General features: G+C 51.4%; 7 protein-coding genes across 7 annotated transcripts; 3 read left to right on the top strand and 4 right to left on the bottom strand.

The window, feature by feature from the left end:
* Positions 1-66: 66 nt before the first annotated feature.
* On the bottom strand, positions 67-1,820 carry BDW43DRAFT_320287 (cytochrome P450; the record flags this gene model as incomplete). The annotated part of the gene is made up of 4 exons (XM_032049052.1): positions 67-262; positions 314-551; positions 608-1,331; positions 1,413-1,820. The coding sequence occupies 4 exons, from the start codon at positions 1,818-1,820 to the stop codon at positions 67-69; spliced, it is 1,566 nt and encodes a 521-aa protein (XP_031905229.1).
* Positions 1,821-2,348: 528 nt separating this feature from the next.
* On the top strand, positions 2,349-6,619 carry BDW43DRAFT_306252 (P-loop containing nucleoside triphosphate hydrolase protein; the record flags this gene model as incomplete). The annotated part of the gene is made up of 3 exons (XM_032045988.1): positions 2,349-2,435; positions 2,486-3,155; positions 3,225-6,619. The coding sequence occupies 3 exons, from the start codon at positions 2,349-2,351 to the stop codon at positions 6,617-6,619; spliced, it is 4,152 nt and encodes a 1,383-aa protein (XP_031905228.1).
* A 275-nt stretch (positions 6,620-6,894) lies between these two features.
* BDW43DRAFT_306251 (uncharacterized protein) lies at positions 6,895-7,954 on the top strand (the record flags this gene model as incomplete). Its single annotated transcript, XM_032045987.1, has 4 exons — positions 6,895-6,929; positions 6,991-7,043; positions 7,096-7,264; positions 7,318-7,954. 4 exons carry the CDS (start codon positions 6,895-6,897, stop codon positions 7,952-7,954), a joined length of 894 nt encoding a protein of 297 aa, XP_031905227.1.
* A 50-nt stretch (positions 7,955-8,004) lies between these two features.
* On the bottom strand, positions 8,005-9,420 carry BDW43DRAFT_306250 (putative solid-state culture specific protein; the record flags this gene model as incomplete). The annotated part of the gene is made up of 1 exon (XM_032045986.1): positions 8,005-9,420. One exon carries the CDS (start codon positions 9,418-9,420, stop codon positions 8,005-8,007), a length of 1,416 nt encoding a protein of 471 aa, XP_031905226.1.
* Positions 9,421-10,264: 844 nt separating this feature from the next.
* Positions 10,265-10,603, top strand: BDW43DRAFT_306249 (uncharacterized protein; the record flags this gene model as incomplete). Its single annotated transcript, XM_032045985.1, has 2 exons — positions 10,265-10,453; positions 10,511-10,603. The coding sequence occupies 2 exons, from the start codon at positions 10,265-10,267 to the stop codon at positions 10,601-10,603; spliced, it is 282 nt and encodes a 93-aa protein (XP_031905225.1).
* A 714-nt stretch (positions 10,604-11,317) lies between these two features.
* BDW43DRAFT_296660 (uncharacterized protein) lies at positions 11,318-12,877 on the bottom strand (the record flags this gene model as incomplete). Its single annotated transcript, XM_032044250.1, has 6 exons — positions 11,318-11,412; positions 11,442-11,744; positions 11,825-11,878; positions 11,908-12,219; positions 12,331-12,592; positions 12,671-12,877. The coding sequence occupies 6 exons, from the start codon at positions 12,875-12,877 to the stop codon at positions 11,318-11,320; spliced, it is 1,233 nt and encodes a 410-aa protein (XP_031905224.1).
* Positions 12,878-14,726: 1,849 nt separating this feature from the next.
* BDW43DRAFT_306247 (uncharacterized protein) lies at positions 14,727-27,093 on the bottom strand (the record flags this gene model as incomplete). Its single annotated transcript, XM_032045984.1, has 5 exons — positions 14,727-17,542; positions 17,604-20,090; positions 20,139-26,132; positions 26,194-26,634; positions 26,691-27,093. The coding sequence occupies 5 exons, from the start codon at positions 27,091-27,093 to the stop codon at positions 14,727-14,729; spliced, it is 12,141 nt and encodes a 4,046-aa protein (XP_031905223.1).
* Between the last annotated feature and the right edge of the window lie 122 nt (positions 27,094-27,215).

Below are 27,215 nucleotides of genomic sequence, written 5' to 3'. Positions count from 1 at the left end.
AAGAGCAGCTGAATTGCGTACAAGTAAATGGCATTATACTAATACAGAGAAGAGCCTACTGGCACATCATTTCTCTGGCAAAACTAAGGCTACTCTCGTCCCGCGGCGACTCTTGGTCACCAATGCTACATGTTCCTTCCATTCGAGCTCCACATCCCGGCGCTCAATCGCAATAAATTGCTGTATCAACCGGACCACCGTATACGATGCTTCCGTCAGAGCAAATTGCTGACCGAGACAGATGCGAGGACCACCATTGAACCTGAACTGTGTCAGTATTACTTTCTAAATCCCAAAATATTATTGAACATACGGGATATATCCCCAGCCCGGCCGCAGGGAGGGATCGTTCCATCGACTGGGGCGGAACACAACTGCGTCCGGCCCAAAGATATCGGGCCTACGGTGCAATGCATACACATGATAGTTGACGGCCTGCCCAGCACGTACTAGAATTGGTGACTGCCCATCAGGACCACCACCACGAGGGAGAACTGTATCGGTGGTGGCACAGCGTGAGTTGAACGGGACGGGTGGGTAAAGACGGAGGCCTATGTAGGAATTAGTCTTATCCTATTACCGGAGGACATGGAACGGGGAAACACACATTCAAATAGTACATTTCGAACTGCTTTTAGGTCTCTCAATGCCTCGTATGTGGGCGGCCGTTGACCAACTACCCGCAGGACTTCTGTGCGTACTTCTGTCCACAGATCCGGACGGCGCGCTAGCATGAAGAACACATTGCTGAGGAGCGAGGCCGTTGTATCACGACCAGCAATGAGCACGTTAAGAAGCTCGTATCGCAACTCGAGCGGATCGCGCGTGCTCTGCACCATTTCTTCCAATAACACATATAGCTTTTGCTTGTGGTCCTGGTCTGTCTTCTCCTGCGACGAGCCCCCAGCATGTAGCTGACCAAGAAACTCCCTGATCGTTTCATCTAGAACAGTATTGACCGTTTCACATGCCTCATCAAAGCGATCCTTGCGTCCTCCACGCAGTAAGCGCCGGAATAGACCCAGCGGCTTCATCCACCCACGGTCTAGCAGGTCGCGCGTGTGCACCTTGAGCTGGGCGTAGTCGAAGGCTTCCATGAAACGGTGAAACGGCGAACCGGGTGGAGCCCGCAGCGAATGAAACGAGCGGCCTAGTAGTACCTCCGTGGCCGAATCAAGCGTCATGCGAAAGAACAATGGCTGCAGGTCGACTTCGATTAGGCCTGAGTACGGACTACGTGGCGGCAAAGCGGCTAGGAGGTCCTGAAAGTGTGACTCGAACAGGTCCAAATCAGCGATGCGCATCTTGGTAAAAGTTGGGCGGATCAATGACTACATACAATTTTTGCAGCGATTTAGTCAAAGAACCATGAATTTATTCGAACACTGGGAAGAACACGCTATAATTCTTACCCGCGAATGTTCCCATGCCCTTCCATCTGCCGTGAATACACCCATGCCTACGAGTGGGCTCAATAGATTGCGTCGTCGCTCTCCTAACGCAAAGGAGGAGAAACTGGTCGCTAGTATGGTCTTGATGTTCTCCGGTTCAATAGTGAAGATGATGGAATCCGTACCGACCGTCGCGCTCTCAAAGGTCGTGCCAATCGTGGTATAACGCTGGCACCACATGTCGAGCCAGGTATGCGCTGTTAGGGCTGCCATTTGCTGCCGAAGGTTTTGCAGTCGTGAGAGCTGCGGTGGACGACGACAGCCATGTTCGGTTGCCAGAGTTCGGAGCCTCCACCAGTTGCGTAGGGCATGCGCAACTACGGGGACGACAACCAGGATGCAGACGAGAGGCAGCGGTGAAAACAGCATTATGAGTATACTGGCCTAAAATTCAAGAATGACCGTTGAATAAAAGATTATGAGGACTGCCACAGCAGAGGTACCTCAAGTCGATCGTTGAGACTGGTTAGTTACCCTAATAGGAATTCTTGAGGCATTGGCTGAGGCTGACGCTGACAGGTGGCTGACATACCGGTCATCAGTAGGGATATCTTCATCTGTCAGCCCGTATATCTAGCTCGTATGATCTTTTTCACTTCTCACTATGATACTAGGCATTTTTCAGGTTCGTAGAAGACCAATGCCGAAAACATGTTCCCGATTTATATCATATCCTGACTATTGGCCTAACTTGATGCTTTGTGACTGACCAGGGATGATTGATGACCGTCTAGCAGTCGGACCCTAATTTGTAAGGATGTCCGAAGCTATTCTCGGTGGATATAGATTTACTATTGCTTACCGACTCAAACCAACCAGGCCCACAGCTCGATTTCATTCGGGCCATTTCCTCTTCACAACCGGTATTCACAGCCAGAACAGCGGCCAGCCACCGACATGCCAGCCCAACAACGCGGCACGCCCGAGCATGAAGCTACTTGGACCAGTCGTCTGTTGTTTCACTGGGTTTCGGGTCTTCTTTTTGTTGGTATCTCTATCCTATCCCTATCTACTTATGCTCTAATACACTGTAGACCGGATTCAAGCGGCCACTCCAGACTCATGATATACCACCAGTCCACTCCGATCGCAGCACGCACACTTTGATGCCAGTAGTGCAGCATGCCTTTGCAAGTCGCCGTCAACGTGGCGAGACCTCCCCCCTATTCTGGGCCCTATACGACACATTCAAGCGCGACTTTTGGATCGGCGGTGCGTGTCGTGTCGTGGCTGATGTGCTGCTCGTCATAATACCGTACACGCTACGATATTTGATCCAGTTCGCGATTGACTCGTACATTTCCGATCATCTAGATGAGCCCGGGCCCCCTATTTCCCAAGGCATTGGTCTCCTGATAGGGATTGTGGCCATGCTCATCTTGCAGTCACTCGCCCACAACACATATATGTGGCGTCTGGGGCTCGTTGGCGGCCGGATTCGCGCTGTCCTAATCACATCCATCTTTGAAAAATCGGTCCGGGTGCTGGGGAGGGCGAGAAAATCGGCAATACGTCAGGAGGATGCCCATGGACAGCCATACGAACAAGATAGAAAACAGAGTAGGGAAAACAATAACCAGGATTTCTCAACAGGATATATCACTCAGCTTCTGACTGTTGACTCGGCACGCATTGACAAGGTGGCCAGCGCCGTGCACATCGTATGGACATCTCCGCTAGCGTTGTTAATTGCCGTTGCACTCTGTATGTCACATCCACCCCTTTCCCCCTTTCCCTTCTAACCGCGCATGAACTAATGGCTTACTGGATCAGTGATCGTAAACCTACGGGAAAGCGCCCTGGCCGGTCTGGCCTTACTCATCGCAGGATTCGTCGTGCTGATAACCGGCGTCGGTCTGCTCTTCCATCAGAGAGAGGCTATCGACCGATTCACCCAGAAGCGGATCGGGCTGACACACGAGGTACTGGGAGCCATCCGCCTGATTAAGTGCTTTGGCTGGGAATCTGGTTTTGCTCGCCTCATCACTGACGTTCGCCGTGGCGAGTCGCGCCGCCTGCAAGGCTTTCTGGCCGTGCGCACCGCCGTTGGTGCGCTTTCCCAGGCGCTGCCAGTTTTAACAGCCATGATTGCGTTTATCACCTACGCTCTAAAGAACACCGAACTCTCACCGGCTATTGTATTTTCCTCCGTCGCGTTGTTCACAAGCTTGCGTATGCCACTCGTGTACCTGCCTATCTGTATTCAGGGCTGTTTTGATAGCTGGGCTGCCCTGCGACGCATACAACGGTACCTACTGGCAGAGGAGATGGAGAAGCCAACTCTGCAGTTGGATCTTCCTGCGGCAGCGGAGATCCGGGAAGGCATATTTGTCTGGGATGGGGAGGACGGGAGCGAGGAGACGGGAACACGGGAGTCAGGGGCTAATAAGGATGACAAGTCGGTCGTCGTTCCTCTCCCTGTTAGCGAAAAGATGCTATCACGGTTCCGCCTGCGTGATGTATCACTGACAGTACACCGCGGCGAGCTCCTAGGCGTGGTGGGTGCCGTTGGATCGGGAAAGACGTCGCTCCTAGCAGCTCTAGCAGGCGACATGGCTCGAGTATCTGGTAGTCTTGTCTGGGGCGCAACGCCAGTTGTGTGTCCGCAGCAGCCGTGGATACATAACACCACAGTGCGGGATAACATAACTTTTGGTCGACCGTTTGATGAGGCCTGCTATCAGCAAGTAGTGAATGCCTGCCAGCTGGGGCGCGATTTGGCTCGGCTCCCACACGGTGACTCGACGGTGGTTGGCGAGCGTGGGGTTGTGTTATCTGGAGGTCAGAAGCAGCGTCTCAGCTTGGCGCGTGCGATCTACTCGGGTGCTGAGTTGGTGCTGCTTGAAGACCCTCTCAGTGCTGTAGATGCCACTGTCGGCCGGGCTATGCGCGACGAGGCTCTTTGTGGCCTTATGTCTGACTCCGCCCGTGTGTTGTGTACCCATAGCATAGCTATGGCCCGGTGTTGTGATCGCGTCGTTTGGTTGGATCAGGGTAGAGTCCGTGCAGTGGGCACATTTGAGCAGCTGTTGGCGCAGGAGCCCGAGTTTACACGCCTCTTCCATGGAAGTGGGCATAGCGACGACGAAGATGATGACGCAGCGGAGGAAGACGAAGAAGAAATGGATGAGATGAAAAGAGAGGGCCACCCACATACAAAGAATCCCGTCGCCGCCAGCGGGGGCAGTGAGATAAACAACCGACTGATGCAAGATGAAGACCAAGCTACCCGGTCCGTGTCCTGGAGTGTCTACGGCTCGCTCATTGGTCGTACACATAACGCGATCCTGTTGGTGCCGCTCAGTCTAGGGCTATTAGCTCTAGCCCAAGGAAGCACAGTACTGGCGATGCAATGGTTGGCATGGTGGAGCTCGAACCGGTTCCACCTGCCGCGAAACACGTACATCGCTATCTATGTGGCACTCGCCGCTGGCCAAGTAGTGTTTTTGTATGTGTTCGGGCTTATGGTTAGTATCTGCTGCTCGCGCTCCAGCTGGAGGATGGCAAACCAGGCGGTCCAGCGAGTATTACGGGCGCCGATTGTGTTTTTTGATACAACGCCGTTGGGTCGGCATATGAACCGCTTTACGGCGGATATTGAGGCCATGGACTATGCGCTCCCAGAGTCACTGCGGATGTTCCTGCTGTCGCTGGGTGGCCTACTAGCTATGTTCGCACTCATTATTTCCTACTTTCATTGGTTTGCTATCGGAGTTGGGGCACTCATCGTTCTTCTTGTCTTCCTAGCTCTGTACTATCGGGCGTCGGCGCGTGAGATTAAGCGGCATGAATCTGTGCGGAGGTCATCGGTGATGGCCAGATTTGACGAGGGCCTGATGGGAGCGTCGACGCTGCGGACATATGGCATGGAGAAGGTATTCTCAGAGGCGCTGCGTGATGTTGTGAACGACATGGTCAGCGCGTCCTGGACATCTATTGCCATGCAGCGGTGGCTAAGTCTGCGCCAGGACGCAGGGACTGTGTTGCTCGTGGTAGTAATGGGTATTCTGGTGCTGGTGGAACGCCGCAGTCGTAACCCGGCGGAGACGGGCTTGTCACTGAGCATGATGCTCAACTCGGTACAGATAATTCAGGTAGTGGTGCGCGAGTGGGCGGATGTTGAGAGCGCCATGAACTCCACAGAACGGCTTCATACTTATGCCCATATGCTGCCGCAGGAGAAGGATCCTAAAGAGAGAGAAGGCCTTCAGACATCCATTGCCAACCAGTCTGATGACACTATTGATGTCAACAGTGAGCAGAAGGAGACGAATGTTACCATCTCGGACCCAGACTTGAATAGGTCTTTATCTGAAAAAGTGCAAAAGGCTGCGGTTGGTGAGATTCACTTCACAAATGTGAGTATGCGCTATCGCGACGGTCTCCCCGATGCCTTGCGTGATATCAACTTGCATATTCAGGCTGGTGAACATGTCGCCATTGTCGGTCGTACCGGCGCTGGCAAGTCATCCATTGTAAACGCACTCTTCAGGCTGACACCGGCACTGTCTGCTGGAACAATCAGCATTGATGGTATGGACATCTCCCAGCTCGGGCTGTCAGAACTTCGTGGAGATAGCAGGAATAGCAGCAATAACATCCAGGAGAGCATCCTATCTATTATCCCGCAAGATGCAACACTCTTTGAGGGTACCATACGAAGCAACCTTGACCCGTTTGACGCAGTGGCCGACGATGCACCATTATGGGAAGCCCTACGCATGGCCGGCGGACTAGACAAGACGCTACACCTTAGTGACTCCGTGCAAGAAGGGGGCGGGAATCTCTCTCTGGGTCAACGCCAGCTGCTGGCGTTGGCCCGTGTACTAGTACGTGATAGCCGCATCCTGGTGTGCGATGAGGCTACCGCTGCACTCGATGCTGCCATGGACGAACGTATCCAGCGTGCTGTGCAAGCAGCCTTTGGGCACAAAACTGTGCTGTACATCGCGCACCGACTGCGATCTGTGCTGGGATATGACCGGGTGTGCGTGATGGAGGCAGGGGCAGTGGCAGAAATAGGATTACCGCTCGACCTCTTCCGACAGGGAGGAATATTCCGGCAGATGTGTGGCCGGCTGGGGATTACTGAATCGCAGGTAGACAGGGCGAGGAGACGGCGTGGGTTAGACGTGACATCCTGGTCTTCGTCGACACTATACCTATAGACGTATGTGTAAATCACGCTAAATTTACTTTCAAATCGAAATTTCTGGTTTTAGTGAGCTCAAAATAGAATAGATGTAAATGGCGTACCTGGACTTGGAGCAAGGATTACAATGCGTGACGCCTTAAATGTTTCCCGAAAGAGGAAAGACGGAGGCTGACATGTCTGACAGATGGCTGTCAGCACCAGCATCTAGGGGAGCTATTTATTTACGGAGATATTCCACGAGGCATCTGTGGTTAGGCTAGTATCTGGTCAAAGCTACAGGAGATAGGGATGGAACTTTCGCGGAAGTCCGTCCTGATCACCGGGTATGCGTATACCTCCAGGATAGGCACTTCGGACAGTAACGTGCTGATGCATATTCTCTAGGTGCACGCCCGGGAGCATCGGGTTTGCACTTGCCACTGAGTTCCAGGCCAGAGGTAAGCGACAGAATTGGCAGTGTCTGTCTTAAACCATGGTTGATGAGACAAGGATTCTATGTCATCGCGACAGTCCGCAACGCAGACCTGTTCGACGAATTCGACCGTCACGGGATAACCGCCTTACAACTGGACGTTGATAATGCATCAAGCATTGCTACTTGTCGAGAGAAAGTTGGTCAGATGACTCAAGGCAAATTGGATATTCTAGTAAACAATGCGTGAGTTGATGCTTCACATCACAACCTGCATTTACGTCCGCTAATAGCTCTAGCGGCCGTGGCCTTGTCACCCCAGCCATCGATACTGTCATCAATGACGCTCGGGCCGTCTTCGAAACTAATCTTTTTGGAGTTATGGCTATGGTGCAGTCCTTTGTTGATCTCCTCATCCCTGCGCACGGACTCATCATCAACGTCTCGTCTGTGTCAGCGCTTGTGCCCTACGTGTTCGGCAGTGTCTACAGCGCCAGTAAGGCCGCTCTGGCCGCCTATTCACGCACCCTGCGTCAGGAGCTGCGTCCATTTGGTGTGCGTGTGCAGGTCCTCATGGCAGGCACAGTGCAGAGCAACATGGGCAGTTCCGTGCGTGGCGACTTGCCACCAGACAGTCTCTACGAGCCGGTGCGCCATCTATATCTCGCGCGACGTGGCTTCTCGCAAAAAGCATCGTCTCGGCCTATGCCAACGGCTGACTTTGCTCGCGAGGTGGTGGACAGCGCGCTGCGTCCGGAGGTCCATCCGTTGTGGAGGTTCTGGGGGCTTGGACGACCCGACTGGATGTACTACGGTGGTATGGCTCAATTGCTGTACTGGGGATCGGTTGTAGGTGAATGGATGCTGGACTTAGGGGCATGGAGGATGTTTGGGCTGAGCGAGCTAGAAAGGATGGTTCAAAAGAAGAATCAATAGATAGATTGTATGTGATCCTGATTGCGATGAACAAGTCAACCCTGAAAAAATCACTGCGGCTTCGACAATGCCAACTCATTTATCCTACCCACCAGCTCCAGCGCATGCTCTCGATCTCTCCCCCCAATGGCCACCGAAGCCACGCTGTATTCATGACGCCCGGAACGCCCTCCCTTTCCTCTTGCCCACCCAATAATGATCAGACGACCGTTCATCATCTCCTTTGCGAATCGCTCCTCGAATTGGTCCCGGTTACCCAGCACCACCAACGGCGTAATTACGAAGGACACAGTCAGCCCGCGCCGCTCCAGGAAGTGGCCTCGCAGGGGGCCCATCATATAGTCACCGGTGATGCGAACATTCAAGTCAACAACATATTGACGCCCGTCAGTCGGATCAGTCATGACATCAGCGCCCATAGGCCCGTAGAACCCATTTCGGTGCACATACACAGCCACCTGGTCGATAGTGTCGCGAAATTGCGCTTCCAGCTCACCCTGCTGACAGTAGTCTAGAATACTACCACGGTAGATGCCCTCCGCATCGAGGAACTGCTCAGCACAGCTGATGAGCACGGCACGACCCGACCGTGTGATGAACAGCGACAGATTCCTGGTGTTATCGCCAGGTACCACCTCTTGCAGTATTAGGCTGACGGGCTGCAGTTGCACGTTATCCGGTGTCAGCGTGCGGATCATGCGCGCTACTTCTGTCTCGAGAATAGGCAGTCGAGCTTTTTTAGCAGTCTCGTCGCGGATCACAAACACCCCCTGGCCCGATAATGATTGCGGGAACTTGACCACGAATGGCGCTGGCTTGGCCCGTACGGCGTCCAGGATGCGTTGTGTCTCTGTCTCGACTTTGAAATTGTCCTGCACGTCCTCTGGAGATAGCTGGCCTTCAATAACATCGGAAGGCGGTGTCGGTAGCCCGGATAGTGCTAGGTTGCGCTTTGAGAGTAGCCCGTAGTGTGTCTCCTGGCTGAGGATGCAGGGATGATTGTCTAGGAAGTCTAGCGGTGGGTATGGCGAGATATGAACATTTGGTTTTGGCCGAAAAGCATCCGGATCGGAGATGAAGTTCAGCTTGGGTCGCTGCCAGGGTACCAGGCAATCGTATACTCGCTGAGCGTCGGTCTGTGCGGCCGGGGGCGATTCCACAGATTTGTTGGCTATATCGTAGGGCGGTGGGTCGATGTCGAAAAGGTACAAGGGAATTGGCCCAGACATGAAGCCGTGGTTCTGTGCACCATTACCCAGACAGATGCGGGCATACACTTCTGCATCGAGAGGTGGGGCCATGGGCGTCTGGTAGATGTATTTGGTGTTCACTGGCAGCGAAGCTGCGCACTTGAATGGAGGCGCCAAGGCAATGACATGGGCCACTGAGTTTGGATCGCCGCCATCAAGCGAGTAAAGATCGTATAATGTCTGATCTAATTCGACGGGAGGAAAGCCTCGAGCCATCCTGGGCAGGGCTTACTTGGACTGGTGGTCGCGAGCTTGAATCGGTACGGTTAAGGTTGAGGTTGACAGGAGATAACACGGAATATCGAAATCTTGGTTTATAGAACGTCTAGTTTGCATTGAGATATATTGCTTGCACAGGATGATATTTCAATCTGTCAGAAGGCATGACTTTGTATAGACTGTCAGACATGCTGACTGCGCTGACACTAACCCTAAGTCGGGTCTCCAGGCTGACATTGCGGCTCACTTGGGGTGACCAAACATTAAGATTTCCAAGTAGCAGCGTACAATATTCATAGTATTCTGCAGGTAGAAATGCCAAGTAATAATTTATTTCGCTTTATGCCCTGGAACCATGCGTGTCAGATCGGATTGACTTCTGGTTCTGCCCCCAGCGGCCCCTACCTGGGACTACTTTTTCATACTTTTAGAATGTTATTTTATAACAATATCATACTATCTGATAAGGAACCTAAGATCTTAATGCTTCCTTAATCTTAAATATCGACAACTAATCTAAAAAATTGATCTTAATCTCCGGCAATTTACGGTGCTTATACATATGGTGAGACATAATACACTGTCATTGTCTATGCTGAAGTTCTATTATTGCTTGTAAATTGAATTACCACCTTTCTGAATCTCATTAAGTCAAACTGGGCCTGAGTTACCCTTGGGACCAAATACCATGCTAGGTATATTGGCTTGAATATAGAAAGGCCTTTGACTATAATCTCCAGGTGGCCGGCGTCATAAGCAAGAGGCTTTGGGTTTGAAGGCCAGGCGTCCAGAGTGACTCTAGCCAAATGGTTCACACTTGATTCACACTCAATAGTAGAACATGGCTTTATCAAATGCAAATATTGATGTAGAGACTTCGGCCCGTGCAGACGATATGCAACACGCAAACCCTACCGAGGGCGTAGAGCCCAACTCCATGGCGATGCACGGTTTCAAGCTCTATACCATCTTTATAGGCATATGGTTCAGCCCCTTTATGAAGTCCTTGGATGTCTTCGTCATCGCAACGGTACTATCACTTTCCCTTGATCTCTAAAAATCAATACATCTGACATTGTCTGACTAGGCCATTCCATCAATCACTGCCTACAGTGAATATGTTGCTTTTTGGGGCAAAGCCACATATGAGACAGCCGACCATGAACACGGAATAGAATGATATGTAGATCCAACGGAGAGAAAACATTATGGTGTCCAGGACTAGTAGCCAGATGGTGAAACTAAGCAAGTTATGAGTTCTGCCGGCAGAAATCGATAAGAAATCGTTGTTGCGGAGTAACCCCTGGAGCTTGCCGTATCAGCCGACAAGCGTTTAGATGTTAGTGGTAGGATAGCTGTAGATAGTAGGAATAGGAATGATGATTGGGATGAGAATAATCTCCATATAGAGCCTTAAGATAAGACAATATTAAGCAAAACTAGTAGAAATAGGCAGTTGATATATATGCATATTTCTTCAGTAGTTTCTAAGATTGCCACAATATACTGTTGAATGTGTTAAATATTTTATATTTATTAATCTCATATAAATGTATTGTCTACTTTTCATCAATCCCAAGCTGCGCAGCTCGGATACCTGTTATATCTATAGCCTGAAATACAACCACACGATGTGTATATATATGGACACAAATTCATGTCTTAATTTAGGTTGGCTCATCAATTCACAACTGTCATCCGATAGGAATCTTTGAATGATCAGTTTGACCGATGCTATCACAACTCTTAAGTACACATGCATGTATGTCTAGCCCTTCAACCTAAAGATGCTTGTAGCTTCGTGACACATCAATTTCATGAAGCCGCTTGTAGAGTAAAACTCAGCCATGCAAGAGGCCGAACTCACTCCTCCTCACCAGCCATAATCACTTCATTAAACGCCAACACAGACATAATATCCTTGCCACAGAGTCGCACAGGAAGATCCCACATACGGGTTCCAGCTACCGAACTGCGTTGAGGTAATCGCTTTTGTTCGATTGACCAGCAGCTATCACCATAAGCCACAAGATGCCATTTGGCGCATGTGCTGATGGCGTTCGGCATTGGTCCTTTGTTCTTAGTCGCAACGCAATAGTAGTACCCAGTTTGCAGATTACTGCAACTTGTGCCGATGGCTGGATTCCACTCGTAGAATTTGGCTGCTGTGAGGTAGGAATATTTCTTATTTACAATCGACCAGCTGTCGTCGCCTCCCTGGGCCTGATAGTAGGCTGAGCAGTCGGTGACGATGCCGGACTGCGTAGGAGAGAGTCCAGTGCTGGCGGGGGCTGTGCCGGTGGTGGTCTTTGCAGTGGTTGCTTGGGTGGTTGGTTGTGGTGGTTCCACCTATCGGTTGGTGTTAGTTTGAGCGATAGGGGAAGGAAGGGGTAATGTATACCAGAGACACCAATGCAGACCCAATAGCCTGCCTGGAGACTGCCGCATGTTGATCCTATTGCGGGTTCCAGGCGTAGAAGTTACTAAGTGCGATGCCGTGCTTGGCTGCTATGAAGGCACACTCGTCGCCGGCTTCTACGAAGTAGTAGTTGTTACCTGGGGTATGATCAATTGGGATCTTGAGTAAGGCAAAGCATGTATGAGATATGTATAAGAAGGTAGGTAGCATACAATCAGAAGAAATTCCACTTTGCTGAGGTGAGTGGGGTGCAGTTGTGGTTGTTGGTGACGCCGTCGCTGTCTTCGAGGTGATAATTGGAGCAGTGGAACCGACAGCGCCAACGCAGACATAGTAGTTTAGTTGAAGTCCGGAGCAGTTGGTTTTAACAGCAATAGCTCATGCACGAACAGTTAGTGATCCAGTCACTATGTGGGACTTGGAATAGACTCACAGGTTCCATGAGTAGAATTGTTCCAGAGTAAAGTTTCCATAAAAATTCGTAATACCCCAGCAGGAATCATCCTTTTGGACGTAATAGAATGCATTGCACGAGGAGATCAACCCAGTCTGAGTGGGAGATGGACCTCCTACCGTAGTCTTAGTGGCACTTGCAGTTGTAAAATTCGAGGGGGTAGTTGCTGGGGCCTTCGTAGTGGTGGTGGTCTTCTCGGAGGTGGTCGTCTTGGTGGTGGTCGCAATTGCGGAAGCCTCCACGCAACAACTCCATCCCTCACTCAGGGTGTAGTCAGTCGCTTGCAGGGATGGGTTCTACGGATAGTGCCTGAGTCAGCTGTCAGCCATCTTCATTCCCTCATAGAAAGCGTTTCTCTCCCTTATCCAGGAAACAAGATGCGCATTACTGATGCCATAATAGCGCTCTAGCGCAGCACAAGTGTCGGTCGACTTGATCGAGTTCGCCCAGTAGGTACATTCACTGCTTACGTGTGGGTCCGTTTCACCAATTGCAAAATCTGCACTAGAGAAGCGTTTCCCGAGTGTAGCAGCATTTACTGACCCTAAGAGCGACAGACCCAGAATGTGAGCGAAGATCATGATAGTGAGAGGTTATGGTCAGGTTGATTCAGTCAATGATGAGGTGCTAGATATTGACTCTAATGCCACGGTTTATGAGTTGGTGAGGGCGGAGGTGGCTGTGGCTGGTGTCAAGGTTGCCAATGGGAATGGGGAGATGGTCGTTACACGCTTTGGGGTGTGATTACCGAAAAACAAAGCTAAGGTTCAGGAATCGTTCAGGATGGTATAGGATTGTCTTGTGAACGACATCTATATTAGATGTTAATGCGCGGGATATATGGACTGGGCTGATCTTTCACACTGCTCAGTATCCATAGGGTTTGTGAGTAAAGCATCTTAGAGCATTAAATTGGGGTTTTCTGTTCAACGAACCAGCCACATTAGCGCATGGAATATTTTTCTCTTAGACTCCACCGATTTCTAATTTAGGAATAATAGTAGGACTAGCCATACGAGTATACGGTGGTCCTTGAACACCATCTGAAAGACCGGCAGAACAAAATTCACCTCATCCAAGAGAAAAAGTCTTCCAACAGCTTTCCTTCCACGCCCCATCGAAAATCATCATCCGCGTCATCGTCCTCCGTCCGCCACTGCCGAACCACATCCCTACAACCATCGAGAAAATCATGCAGCAACCCTCCACCATCAGGGGCCGTCTTATCCTCCGCAAAAAGACGAGTCACCATACAAGCAGCGTGGTACTCGCTATACTGTAGCAACGGATCTCTCGAGCGCAGCTCGCCCAAAGCTCTCTGACTTCGATGGAATATCCACTCTTATCATTATCTTCCACTTCCTGTTCCGCTTCCCCCACCTCGATTAATATATCATATCTGTAAGAATCTTCTCCCGGTGCCGCACCGCCTCCATTGGTAATGCGCTCCGGGAAAAAGTTCCAGCGTGCGGGATAAACTCATATCCTCCTCTCCGAAGATGTCTTTGTCGTCTAGAATAATTCCGTCTGGATCTACAAATGGCCCATCGATGTTATTTCTCCATACCGCCTCGTGCTAGAGGGGGTGGTGGTTCTCCATCTAGAAATTCAAGGGGCATGGCGTTGGCAGCAGGCCGTTGGGCCCGTGCAGTCATCAAGCCACCAAACAAGCATGGCGATCAAGTGGATCCCGGTATCTGAGCCAGCCACTGGCCGCAGCGTTCGGGCCGTTCCGATCTACGGCAGGTTTTGGCGGCCACCGCGACTCCGCAATAACCTTACCGATTTCCTGGCCAGCAGAATCCCTTAGCGATCTGGATATTTTTATATATCTGTATCTATGTTTAAGGTGCCAGTATAATGACAATGAAATATATATGCTCCATACATTTCTCTATCATACATAGTTTTTAAAAATAAAACTTATGCAAAATTAGCTCTATATTACACGTGTAATAGGTCGAATATGACGCGATTACTAAAGTCGGTAAAGTTTAGTAATACCAGACCTATACTTACAGCGTATATGTATTACAGTTATATTCTATTATCAGGTATTTCTACTCAAATTCATAAGAGACTATTCTTTTATTATTCAATTATAGAGATATATGTTTACAGTATCTATATCTTACACTCTTTCTAAATGATATTACAGAGATAGCGATACAGTAACATACTTCGCGGTAAATAGACTTGGTAAAGGAGCCCATCACACACCAGACGCTGGACACGTGATAGTACACCCTCGTTTTATCTGTTGAGTTTACGTCAATGGAAAAGATTGAAGTAGGGGTTCTTGCATTGATCAATCTCATCGACAGGAACAGTAATAACCATAACATATGGGTTTCTATATACAAACATAATCTCACAAGGTTCATTGCAAACATATACATATATAACTCACACTCGTTTTCATCCTTCATTCTATTCCCGGAATGGGACATGATCCATTGACGCGATCTGCCACTCAAAGCCCGCATCTCGTGCCTGTGCCATCCATTTAACCATAGGGAGCGAGGGCAGTTCGGCCTTTACTCCTTCAAGGATCCGCGACACTGTTGTGTCTAGATCAATGCGGATGTCACACGGATGCTCAATGTGTCGAACCTGACCGTCGCTTCTACTGTGGGATGGAGGACCTGATACTGAAGCAGCGATTCTTTGGGTCAGGTCATCGGCTTTGATCAAGTCGAGACTTGTGCTGATATTGCCACGTGCTGGAGCAGCGTTCAGAACGGATGAGAGATCCCGGAAATGTTCCACCAGACTGTCTGTGACCTCGAACGTTGGCTCCTCCAGTGGTGACGTGATACGATGCACTGCGACCGGGATCCCGAGCTGCGTTGCTGCCTTGGCCAAGTACTGTTCGGACACCCACTTGCTGGCCGTGTAGCCTTCCGAGCCCCCGAATGGCGGCGTAGACCTCCCCAGACTAAGTACTGTACCGCTGGAGATGAAATGGAAAGGAATCTGCCGTGGCGCTGCCAGCTTCACCAGTTCTTTTGTCGAGTCAACGTTGGCACCTCGGAGCATTTGATACCCGTCGAAGATCGACCTGCTAGTGCCGGCGTGTATGATGAGGTCGATGTTGGACGATAATGATTTAAAGGTTTCGTCTGAAAGGCCGAGGCGAGGTGCTGCAAGGTCACCCATATATACCTTGACCTTTTCAGATAGTTGACTAGGGCGTTGTCTAGTGCTAGAACGCACGGCAATGCAGTGTACTTCGCTCACTTCATCTGATTCGGCGAGGGATCGGATCAACCGACGACCCAAGAAGCCTGTTGATCCGGTGACAAGGACTCTGCGACTAGAGCCTCTGACCTGAGATTCTTCGCTGGAGAGGTGCTGTAGTAGTCTATCGTCGAGCCGAGTTTCCGCTTCCCAGTCAACGGTTTCTGCAGGGGGGGCGGCCTCAATCTTAGCAGCCATGGCGCCGAGAGACGAGACACTAAAGAGATCAACCAACGATAGCTTAGCATTGAATCGCATGCTAATGAGCACCTGTAGCTTGACAAGCAGCAGTGAGTTTCCGCCAAGTTCGAAGAAGCTGGTATGGCCGTCAATCTTGATAGCACCGGCAACGTCACCGGGAACGACTTCCTTCCAAATCTCTGCTAACTGACGCTCAGTCTCGCTCAGCTCCTTCGATGTGTGCTCACGATGGGCTTGTGGTAAACCCATAGCCTGTACCGCGGCACGATCCGTTTTGCCGTGCGCGTTAACTGGCATCTGCTCCACAGGGATGAGCATAGCTGGAGTCATGTACACGGGCAATGGGAGGTTGAAGCGCAGCGACCGCAGAATCGCATTCTGCTCGGATTCGTCTGCGTTGAGGGATGGCGCAAACTGCACATGCGCTATAAGCATGGCTCCGCCGCCGCGGACGGACACCACGGCCTTATGAAGATTTCCTTCACTCGCTGTGATGAGGCAGTTCTCAATCTCGGCGAGATCAATGCGCATGCCACGGATCTTGATCTGTGTATCCCCGGCAATGCGACCCTTGAACATCAGCATTCCGTCGCCCCGGAGATAGCCCACGTCCCCGGTACGGTAGGCAATGGGGCCATCGGTGGGAGAGTATGTATTGCTGATGAACTTGCCCTCGCTTAGCTTCTCGTCGTTCAGGTAGCCTTGGGCCACGCTGGGACCACTAATCACTATCTCGCCGGTCACACCTGCTGGCACAAGGGCTAGATTGTGATCGACCACGTATACCGAGTAGTTGGGAAGGGGGCGACCGATTGGGATCTCGCTTTCGATATCTTGGAGGTCATCATCAGTATAGGGAACTTCGGTCTTGGTGCATGTAATTGATTCTGCTGGGCCGTAGGAGTTGTAGAGGCGCAGGCCCTTTAGACCTAGGCTGGCGATACTAAGGCGCAGAGACTGGGGCATCACCTCGCCTCCACCCCAGGCGAACTTCCATGCAGAAGCCTTAACCAGGTGTTGGGCACCGTAGGTAATCCAGCTGGCATATTCCGATGGTGTGGCACGAGTGTAGGTGATGCTCTCGGACTTGATGATCTTCGCAATGGCTTCTGGGTCGCCACGACTCTCCTTGGAGACAACATATATCGACCCGCCATTGGTGAGACCGCAGAGAATTTGCTCAAGAGAAAAGTCAAATGTGTATGCGCTCTGCTGAAGGATCTTCTCTACCCCGATCCCGTATTGTCGGGTCAGTCCTTCGATGGTGTTGCGGAAGGCCAAGTGGCGTTGAACAACCCCCTTGGGTGTTCCTGTCGAGCCACTGGTGAAAAGAACAACGGCCGGGATATTCGCTTTCGCCTGGGTCCTAGTGATATTCCTGGGAACATTATCTTTCAATCCTGAAGCATTAACAACCGCAGCGGTGGACTGTAATTCCGACACGTCGCCCTCCGTCTCTGCATGACAGAGGATTGCGGCTGGCTTAGCAGCTTTGGTTATGATCACCAGGCGAGGAAGGGTGCTTCGTATATCCAGTGGTATGTAGGTAGCCCCTGCATGCCAGATGGCTAGGAGCGAGCATACCCAGTCGACGCTCGGCTGTTGGAAAACAGCGACGCGGGACTTAGGCTTGACGCCAGATTCAGTAAGAGCCTGGCTGATGCACTGAACGCGCTGCTCAAGATCTGCGTAGGTCAGAATAACGTTATTTCCATCTTTGACGGCCACCTTATCGGGATTTTGCGCGGCAACATTGGCGATAACCTGGGAGAGCGTCTCGGGCCATTCCGATTGTTGTTTCGGACCTATGCATTTTTTAGCCTCAATTTTATGTTCTGGCTGCCTTACGAAAGGGTTTCTACTTACCACGTCCCAAGGCGATTGCCGAGTTAATAGTTCTGGGATTCCATAGCGGAACAGAATCGACGCTGGTATCGAAGTTGGAAGCAAATGCTGTCACTAGTCTCATATAGCTGTCGAAAAGCATCTGCGTGGACTCGGCCGAGTACAAGTATTTCTGCGTGCGGAAGGACACCCGGATTTCTGATCCGTTGACCTCGTTGACGTCGAGTGTCAGATCATACCCGTTGCGGCCAACAGTTGGAGTGCCACTGGCCTCACTCCCGAACATCTTCGGCATGTAGTCAGGCTTAAATGGTCGATAGTCCATCCAGGCCTGGAAGAGTGGACTGTGCGTGGTGGATCGGGGGATATCGAGCGTCTCTAGGAGGACGTCGAAGGGGACTTTGGAATTGGCTAGAGCATTGTAAGCCATGTTACGGGCGTCTAGCGCGACGTCCTTGAATGGCGAAGTTCTGTATTGATGCTCATTCCTAAACCGCAAAGCTAGCAAGTTCAACATAAATCCCATGGTTGTATTCAGGGCGTTGTCGACACGGTTAGCATCTGCAATGCCGATAACAAGATCATCAACCTCAAGATGTCTGAAAAGAAAGGTTCGCAGTACGCCCAGGAAAAAATGGAATGTGGTGATCTTGTGGCGACGGCATTGAGACTTGATCTGGCGGACAATCCGAGCATCCAGGACCAGTCGTGATTCCTCAAACTCGTAGTTGTCAAGGCTCTGGCGAGAGCTACGAGCGAGACTGAACAGAGGTAATGGCTTAGGGAAGTCTGGCTTGAGCTCTCCAGAAGGAAGCTTGATGCTGTACATTTCCTTCCAGAACTGTAGCTCACTAGCCATAGAGCCATTCTCGAACTGGAGACGTTGGGTTTCGGCGAAATCGCTAAATTGCATTTGGACCGGCCTCATTGGCTCTCTGTCGTAGAGCATGTTGATTTCAGCGAGCAGGAGGTTGAAACTAAATCCGTCCATGGCGATGTGGTGGAAGCCGAAGAGGACGTGGTGGGTGTTGTCATCCAGCGAGATCATCTTGATACGGGTGGTCTCGCCTTGCTCCAACTTAAATTCATAGTTCAGAAGCTCTTCTATCTCCACGTCGACGTCGGCTTTAGACGCACCGTAGCGTCTTTCCAGTCGGAGCGGCGTCTCCCTCAGCACACCCATCGTGGGCTCGTTCATTCTCTCGGGATCTGCGAAGAATGCAGTCCGGAACGCTTCGTGGCGGTTACCGAGTTCCACAACACAACGTTCGGCCTCTTCATAGCGGATGGGCCCAGTGCATTTGATACTGCACAGCAAGTTGAAGGTAGTGGGGTCTTGAAGGTACTGCATTAGGAACCAAAACCTTGAGGTCCCGTAGGACATCTTGACTTTCTTTGTGAACTCTGGGAGACTGTCAGGGTGCTCTGGCAGAGCCGAGAAAAGCTGTGCTACTGGCATACTAGTCGTGGCACCATGATGGAGCTTTCTGTTGAGATCCACTTGCGGCTCGAGCTCAGTACTAGATTCTAAGCCAGAGTCCGAAGGCGCTGAAGTTTCAGAAGACGACTCCATCTCACACCAACTCGATGACAAGGAAAATGTAGTGCGCTTCCCAACAGCTGATTCTTCACCCGAAACGGAACTAGCCGTAGTTTCAGAAGAACTGAGCGCAGTATCTTCTTTGGATTGCGTGGGCGATGAAGCATGCACATCGTCTGCTGGCTCATCAAACATGGGTAAATCGAGAGGCACGATTACAAGAGGCTCCTCTTCAACCTCTTCGGCAACCTCAGCAAGATTATCTGAAGTCGCATCTGCAGCTTCGTCCTCCCCACTAAGAGGATTTGTCTTGGGCCAGTCAGACTGCTCCTGGTCTGCTACTGGCGCCTCCTCGAGCTTCTTGCCCTCGGCAGTCAGGTTAGGCACGAGGTCTAGTGACAACCGCTTCATAGCGTCGTCAATTAGATCATTGACAGTTGCTCCGCCCAGGATCTTCAGGACAGGCATATCCAGGTCGAGTTCCTTCGTGAACCAGGACCGCATATCGACAGCTAGTAGAGAGTCAACTCCCAACTCGACAATTGCCGTGTCCGGAGTTATGCCGCGCTGGTCAGCACTCATGTTGAGCCGGGTATAAAGAGTACTGAGAAGCCCATCTAGCAGCAACTTGTGGACCTCATCCTTGTTGGTCATCTCAGCGAGGCGGCTGCGAATAGACGAGCCATCCTGCTGCTCCTCGTCCCCAATCTCCCCAGACGCTGAAATCATTCTGAGCCACTGGAATCGTGGCGTCTTTGCCCAGATCGGCGGGTCAGGGTTACGGTCGATATCGATCCGCTGCAACCCAGCGGTGATTTCGGGGTCAATACCCGAACCTGGACGGCCGGCAACGATGGCTTCTGAGAAAAATTGATAGAAGTCCCATTCACTAATGTTCACATAGCCGGCATTCTCAAGACGATCTAGTTTCCGGCTGTCGCGGTTCAAGTAGCCGAGTCCGACAATACCTATAGCAAGAGTTAGCTCAGTCTAGCTTGAAGTATAGGATACTATACCAGGCATATTAATGGCACTGCCGGCAAGTCCGCGCATGCGACGGCCTGCGACCAAACTGCACATAAAGGCGTTGGCAGACGAATATGCTGTCTGGCCGATGTTTCCGGCGAGACCCGCAAGAGAGGAGAAAACGATGAAGAAGTCTAGGTTGTTCTTGTTGAAAACTTCGTCCAGGAAGACCGTTCCATCAACCTTTGGGCGGAGTGTCTTCTCAAAATCTGCATGTGTCTTGTTGGCCATCAGGCCGTCGATCAGGATCATGGCACCGTTGGCAACACCTGCAATGGGTGGCATCTCGGAACAGACTCGGTTATGAACGGCTCGGACGGAAGCTCTGCTAGTCACATCCATGGCATATGTCTTGACGACAGCGCCTTCGGATTGCACCAGCTCGAGCCATTCCGAGTTTACTGTGGGATTCCGCGAGGCCAGGGCTAGATATCGTGCGCCCCGACTTACCATCCACTTCGTCAGCTGCAGTCCCAGTTCCCCAGTCAGGCCAACTAAGAAGTAAGTTCGGTCTCCTGGGAAAGTGATTTTCTCGTCTGCAGGCGTCACGGTCACTGGAAGCGCAGCATCGACCGACCAATCGATGATTTGCAGGCCACGAGGTTCGATCTTCCGCGATGCTATGGCTGATGCTGGGATGACGTGGGTCTGGTAGTTTGTCTGGCTCAGTGATAGCAATGATCGCTGAACTGCCTCATCGAGAGCACCAATGGTAACAGAACCTGTGCTAAAGCCCTTCGAGCTGAAGAGGCTCGACGCACGCTTCACCTCGCAGCCAACGGGAAGCAGCTTCTCAAACCGAGAGCCAACTACACTTGATGTGCTTGACTCCGATAGCTCAGTATAAACCCGGACATTTTTCGGAATGATGCGCGCTAGCAAACGATCCGGAGATGAGCTATGAACCAGTGTGACGCCATTGTGAGCTGAGGAGATCGATGTTACCGTGAGAGCTATGCCCTTCTGCGCGGCAAGCTCAAGGAGGCTACTTGTAAGCACAGTATCTGGCTCGTGAACAAGTGCTGGACCACAGATATCATTCAATATAGTGGCCGCCAGCAGTTCGGCTGCAACGGACAGTAAAAATCGGGTTTCGTGGTCATCTGCCACCTCGACATTGACAGCGGAAGAGTTCGGGACACAAATAATAGATTGGTTCTTCTCAGATAAAGCGATGACCTTCTTCCCAGCTTCCGTTTTGCCCAGCACAACATGAAGACAGCCGTAGCTACCAACCCGGATGGCGCTGAGCAAGGCCTTGCACACAGTGACCTTGACTGATTCATACTTGGTGGTAGCTGGCTGGTCATGTTCACGAAGCTTGTAGAAAGAGCCCGTAGCGTTCAATTCTACAGCCACAGTGGACTGGTCTATCTGCTGCGTGATCAATCTCCTGTCCGAGTTGAGACGATTATTGATCGTATTGACAGGCAGATACCGCGGGATGAGAAGCTTGCCGTTTTGTACCGTAAGCTCTCGCTCAATTGTAAATAATGGATCATTAGGTTTTGTTGTCTCGCCGGAGATGTTATAAGACAGGTGTAGCTGAAGTAAATGGTGGGCCAAAACATCAGGATATGGCATGTCTTTGCCATCAAAGTTGAGGTGTTGCAGCCGCAGGTTGGGCATCTCACCGACAAGGCAACGACCAACACCAACCATCATGCCCATGTATGGGTTCTCTCCCCTACCACCCACTGTGATCCACAGCAGGGTGTGCAGGTTGTCGCAGAGGTTTACAAGCGCCTTGAACTTCTTCTCGGTAAATGGCTTGAAGACAGGCTCATCCAGCTCTGTAAGACTGATGGCAGTAGGCTGAGCTGCAATTGTCTCGTCATCAACGTCCATCAGGGTTTCAGCTTCAATGATCTTATTGAAGAACGGCGAAAGGATCTTTCTCAAACCGCGCACAAGGTGGTTAACCTTCACAGATTTGCCGCCGATGATAAGCAGCGTATTCACCTCCGAGACTACGGCGCCGGCATAGTCCAGTGGGTTCCGGACAATTTCTAGTTGTCGATCCGTTGCTACAGAGCCCATCACAGAAAACGGCACTGTAAACGTCCTTTCTTCGGGGGTAGCGGTATCAACGCCGGAGAATCCAGCGTCACGAAGGACAGTATCCCATGTTTTCTGGGAAGCCAGCGGAGAATATTTGCGACTGTCTTCAATGCCACCAAACCAGCTGGGATACATACAGCCTCCAAGTGAGAGAGCCAACGACTCACGGCTGGTGGGCTCAAGGAGAGCGAGGTATCCACCCGGTCGTAAAAGGCTACGGACATTTCGAAGAGTCTCTTCGAGCTCAGCGGTCCGGTGCAGGACGTTGCTGGCGACAATAAGATCGTAGTACCCGCTGGTAAAACCTTGCTCGGTGGGGTCCTGCTCAATATCGAGAACCTTGTATATTTTATCTCCCTTGGTATCAGAGAGGACAGCGCGCAAGCTGTATAATCTTTCCATGACAACGTTAGTCGCAGTATATGACGTGATGTTGCCATTCAGCACGTCAAGCACAGGCTTCGTGGCGTCACCTTCGCCTGCGCCAATTTCAAGGACCCGCAGATGATGATACCTGAAGTTGATTTGTTTGATCAAGGCACACAAGTATTCGTGGTACTCCTGGTAGCCAGTGAAAGTGGTGTATAGGCCACCATGCACCGCCTGACCCGCGTCTAATATCTCTTCAGTGGACAGGTCTCCGCGCAGGAAAGGGGCAAGATACTGCCTGACCCAGAGGCATCGGCAAATCTGTGGGTCTTCCTTCGCTAGCCGCTGTGCGGGCTTCTCGAGCAGCTCCCATGTGTCCGCTAGCCATGCCTTTCGGCAGGTTGCGTGTGTTCCGGCCCGAGTTGTTTCCACGACATGTTGAGCCCACTCTAGTACAGCGCGCTGGTGTTGAGTACCATTCCTTTCCACTTCGTCAATGGATACCGTCTCGCACAGTTCCTTGAGGACGTAAAGCGATAGGCGTTCTGTGAAATTGGCAATCTTCTCCTCGTCATCAGTGGTTGCCCACTCGGTCCAGTGAATGGCCAGATTGGGTGTTGCCATGTCCCAAGTTATAGATGCGAATGTATCCCGATCATCGGCGGCGGTGGGCTTCGCAAGAGGCGTGACATGAAGCCCTTGGACTTGGACAATGGCATACTTGCCGTCCTCATCATACAGATCTACATCACCAGCGATACCATCGTCCACGGCGTCAGCAAGACAAGCATCGAAGGGCACCGGAGTTTCGATTCCGGAGCTCATCTGGCAAGCGTTAGGATTCACAGTGATGCTGCTAATTAAAGTGGGCACATGTAGTGTCCACAGGCGGCCGTCGCCGGGAGCACCCACGGCGGCAAACACTGCCTGGAAGGCTACATCCAGCGTAGCAGGGTGGATAATCCAGTCCTGTAGCTGGCTCACGGGCGTCTCCTCATTCTGGGGGATAACGATAGTACCCCTGGAGCCGCCATTGGTTCGCTGTAAGTCAGTCACACCCTGGAACATGCTGGTGTACCCGTATCCCAGTTCAGCGAGAGATTCGTAAAAGTATTGAACGTCGGTATGAATAAAGTTGTTTACCCACTTCGGCCTCTCCGGCATGGCATCACCAGATGGATCGCCGATAGTCAGGATCACTTGGCCGCATGCCATGGAGGAGAGCTCTCCTGAATCCTTGTTCATGCAAGCATAGCAGGCAAAGTTAGCCGTGACAGAGGAATTATCCCGAACAACATTTGATACAACGAACATGGTTTCGATATTTGCATTGTCATCAATAAATGACAGTGCTTTATGAATGCTGAAGTCTTTCAACTGCAGCAAGCTAATTCCCTCGATAGCTGCCAGGCTTTTACTTGCTTCCATCGCCATCACTGCAAACCCTGCCGCAGGGAAAACCATCTGGCCTTGGATCTGATGACCATGTAGCCAGGGCATTTCCTTGGGCTTCAGATAGTTGCGCCAGCGGAGCTCGCCATCGATTTCATCTCCTGTTCGAGCTCCGAGGAGGGGATGCGTAGCCTGTGAGCGAAGACGGTGAGCCTTGGATGTGCGAGTCTCGTTCCAGATAATCCGGTCGTGGTCCCATGTATATGTCGGTAGTATCTTAGATACTTCAAAGGCCACATCAGGATTGAATGCTCGTTGAAAGCCTTGCATATCAACGGCAGAAGCGCCAAGGATTGTCCAAATGGATCCTAACGTCGTCGCCATGGCGAGGGCGTCGTTCTGGCCTCGAGCCAGGGTACCGCAGTACGGCACTGCAGACCCAGTAGCCTCTTCAATCGTCAGACTTGCGGGGCCTGTAAGAGCAGGGTGAGGTCCAACTTCGACTGCCAGCCCAGGGGCCCCATTGGCAGCGAGGGCTGCCTGTAATGCCTGAGAAAATAGGACCGGTTGAAGCATGTTGTCTCTCCAGTAGGTACCCTGCAGAGCAGTTGCCATGTTCATAGTGACCTTAGCATTATCGTCCCGCACGGATGAATACCAAGGGCAGGAATCTGCAGCGGGCTCTGTCACTTGAATGCCGCACTTGACGAGCGACTCGACATAAGGTTCTGAACAGACACGCATGTGGAATGAATGGTAGGCCGTGTCGACTCTCAACTTGCGTGCGAACTTGGACTCGTCCTGCATGACGGCCTCAACGAGGCCAATTGCATCCACATCTCCCGACATGGTCACACTGGCGGACGAGTTACTAGCAGCGAGCTGAGCCCTGCCCTTGAGTTTTGGCAGGTTACAGAGCTCAATGGCGTCCTGCATATCCGTTCCAGCGGCAATCATGGCGCCGCCCCTGGCAAGGATGGTATACTTGCCGCGGTAGTACGCAACACGGATTGCATCACTCGCGGACAAGAAACCGGAGACATAAGCACATGCGATTTCACCGGACGAGTGCCCAACTACAGCACTAAAATGAATCCCTGCTCGCCGCAATACCTCAACAGCCATGATCTGGACGGCTGTGCACAGAGGCTGCGAGATGACACCTTCGGCAATCCGTGATGTCTCCTTCGAGGCGAGTATTTCGCTCTTTAGTGACCAGTCGGGACCATCGGGTAGGTCAGCCAAGGATCTCTCGAGGTTATCAATGACGGATTCTGCGAAAGGCGAGGATAGAACCAATTCACGGCCCATAGTGGCCCACTGCGCACCCTGACCAGTGAAGACACCTAGGATCTCTCGGGGAGTCTTAGGGTTTACACGGACGCCCAAGGGATTGTTGTTGGTCTGGGAATCCTGCAGAGCTTTCTCAATCTGAGACGCGAGAGATGTGAGTGAGTCTGCGGCAAAGGCGACGCGGAAGTTGAGTGCACTGCGACGGAAGAGAGACCAAGATAGGGTACCAATAGGAAAATCAGGGTGCTCATCCAGGAACGTGATGTACGATTTGAGCTGTGCAACGAGGGATTTCTCCGAAGACGCCGAGAACACAAACGTGTGAGGGACCAAGGGTCTAGAAGAGACAGGAGTACAGGCAGGATCAACAGCAGTGTCGGAATCATAGCTCTCGATGATGGCATGCGCATTGGCACCGCCAAACCCAAAGCTGTTGACACTGGCGCGGCGAGGAACTCCTGTGGGCAGTTCGGGCCAGTCCCGCAGTTGGACCGGGACTTTTAGGCTATCATAATAGGGCTCAATGTCAGGGTTCAGCTTGCTGAAATGCATGTTTGGAGGTATCATCCCTTCTTGGATCGCCAGGCCAGCCTTCATCAATCCAGCAATACCGGCAGTCCCTTCGGTATGTCCGACGATGGTCTTGATAGACCCGACATAGAGGATATCCTCATCATCAAAGCCTTCTTCAATAGCACGTTCTCTAGAAAAGAATGCTCTGTGAATGGCACCCGCCTCCTGGGGATCACCAGCTGGGGTACCAGTTCCATGAGCCTCAAAATACTGGCACCGATCACGACGCTTAGTTAGGTCCAGGCCGGCCCTGGCATAGGTGTCCCGAATTAAGGAAGCCTGCATGGTAGAGCTAGCTATACTTGAGGTTAGAACACGAATGTTACCCTTGAAACAGTCTACTGTCACACTACTTACGCATTGTAATTCCGGGTGTTTTGCCATCTTGGTTCACCCCAGTCTCGCGAATGATGTACTCGATATGGTCCCCATCGCGCAAGGCTGCGGACAGCGTCTTCAGAACGACGGACCCAACACCTTCACCACGGGCATAGCCATTAGCACTGGTATCCCACATCTTAGAGCGCCCAGTGGGTGAGAGCATGTTCAAATTACTCTCGGCAACGAACATAGTGGGCCCAAAGATAAGATTGGTCCCAGCAGCGATGGCAGCCGGACACTCGCCACTTCTCAGGGCCTGAACGGCCTGATGGACGGCAATAAGACTGCTGGAGCAAGCCGTGTCAATCGTCATGGATGGACCATGCCAGTTGAAGAAGTACGAGATCCGGTTGGAAAGGATACTACGGGCGGAGCCCGTTGCAGCGTATGTTGGAATGTTTTCACTGTCCCCGTAGACTGTAAAAGTTGGGATTAGCAGTTAGTTGAGTTTGTCAAAGAGGGTGTTACCATACCGATCTGGGAGAAATCGTCACACATCACCCCAACATATACAGCAGTATTAGAGCCAGACAGTGTCTTAGTGCTGATTCCAGCCGCCTCTAGCGACTCATAGACAGTCTCCATGAGAAGACGCTGCTGTGGGTCAATTGCCTCAGCCTCGCTCAAAGGGATATTGAAAAACTGGGCATCGAATGCTCTGGTATCTTCCCCAAGAAGGTAGGCGGACCGGACATTACTCGACCCGTGGTAATGACCATCTTGGTTATAGAAGTTATCGGCCCGGAAACGGTCGATTGTACGCTGGACATCACGAGGATCTCGCAGCAAATCCCACAGTTTGGAGGGATTCGAGGCTTCGCCAGGGAAGCGGCAGCCACTGCCCACAACAGCTATGGGCTCATTGACGTATGGCATTTTGATAATACTTTGATATGGTGCAATTGATGAGAAAGTACTTGAGTTTGAGATGTTCGACGGGTGCTAGTCCTAATATGCAAGGATTAGTCCAGGTAGATGTTTGACATACGTACCTTGTC

Source organism: Aspergillus alliaceus (genome assembly GCF_009176365.1).
Source record: "Aspergillus alliaceus strain CBS 536.65 unplaced genomic scaffold BDW43scaffold_3, whole genome shotgun sequence".
NCBI classification, from domain to species: domain Eukaryota; kingdom Fungi; phylum Ascomycota; class Eurotiomycetes; order Eurotiales; family Aspergillaceae; genus Aspergillus; species Aspergillus alliaceus.
Note: the sequence above shows the minus strand (reverse complement) of the source record. Positions and strands in the feature narration are given on the sequence as shown.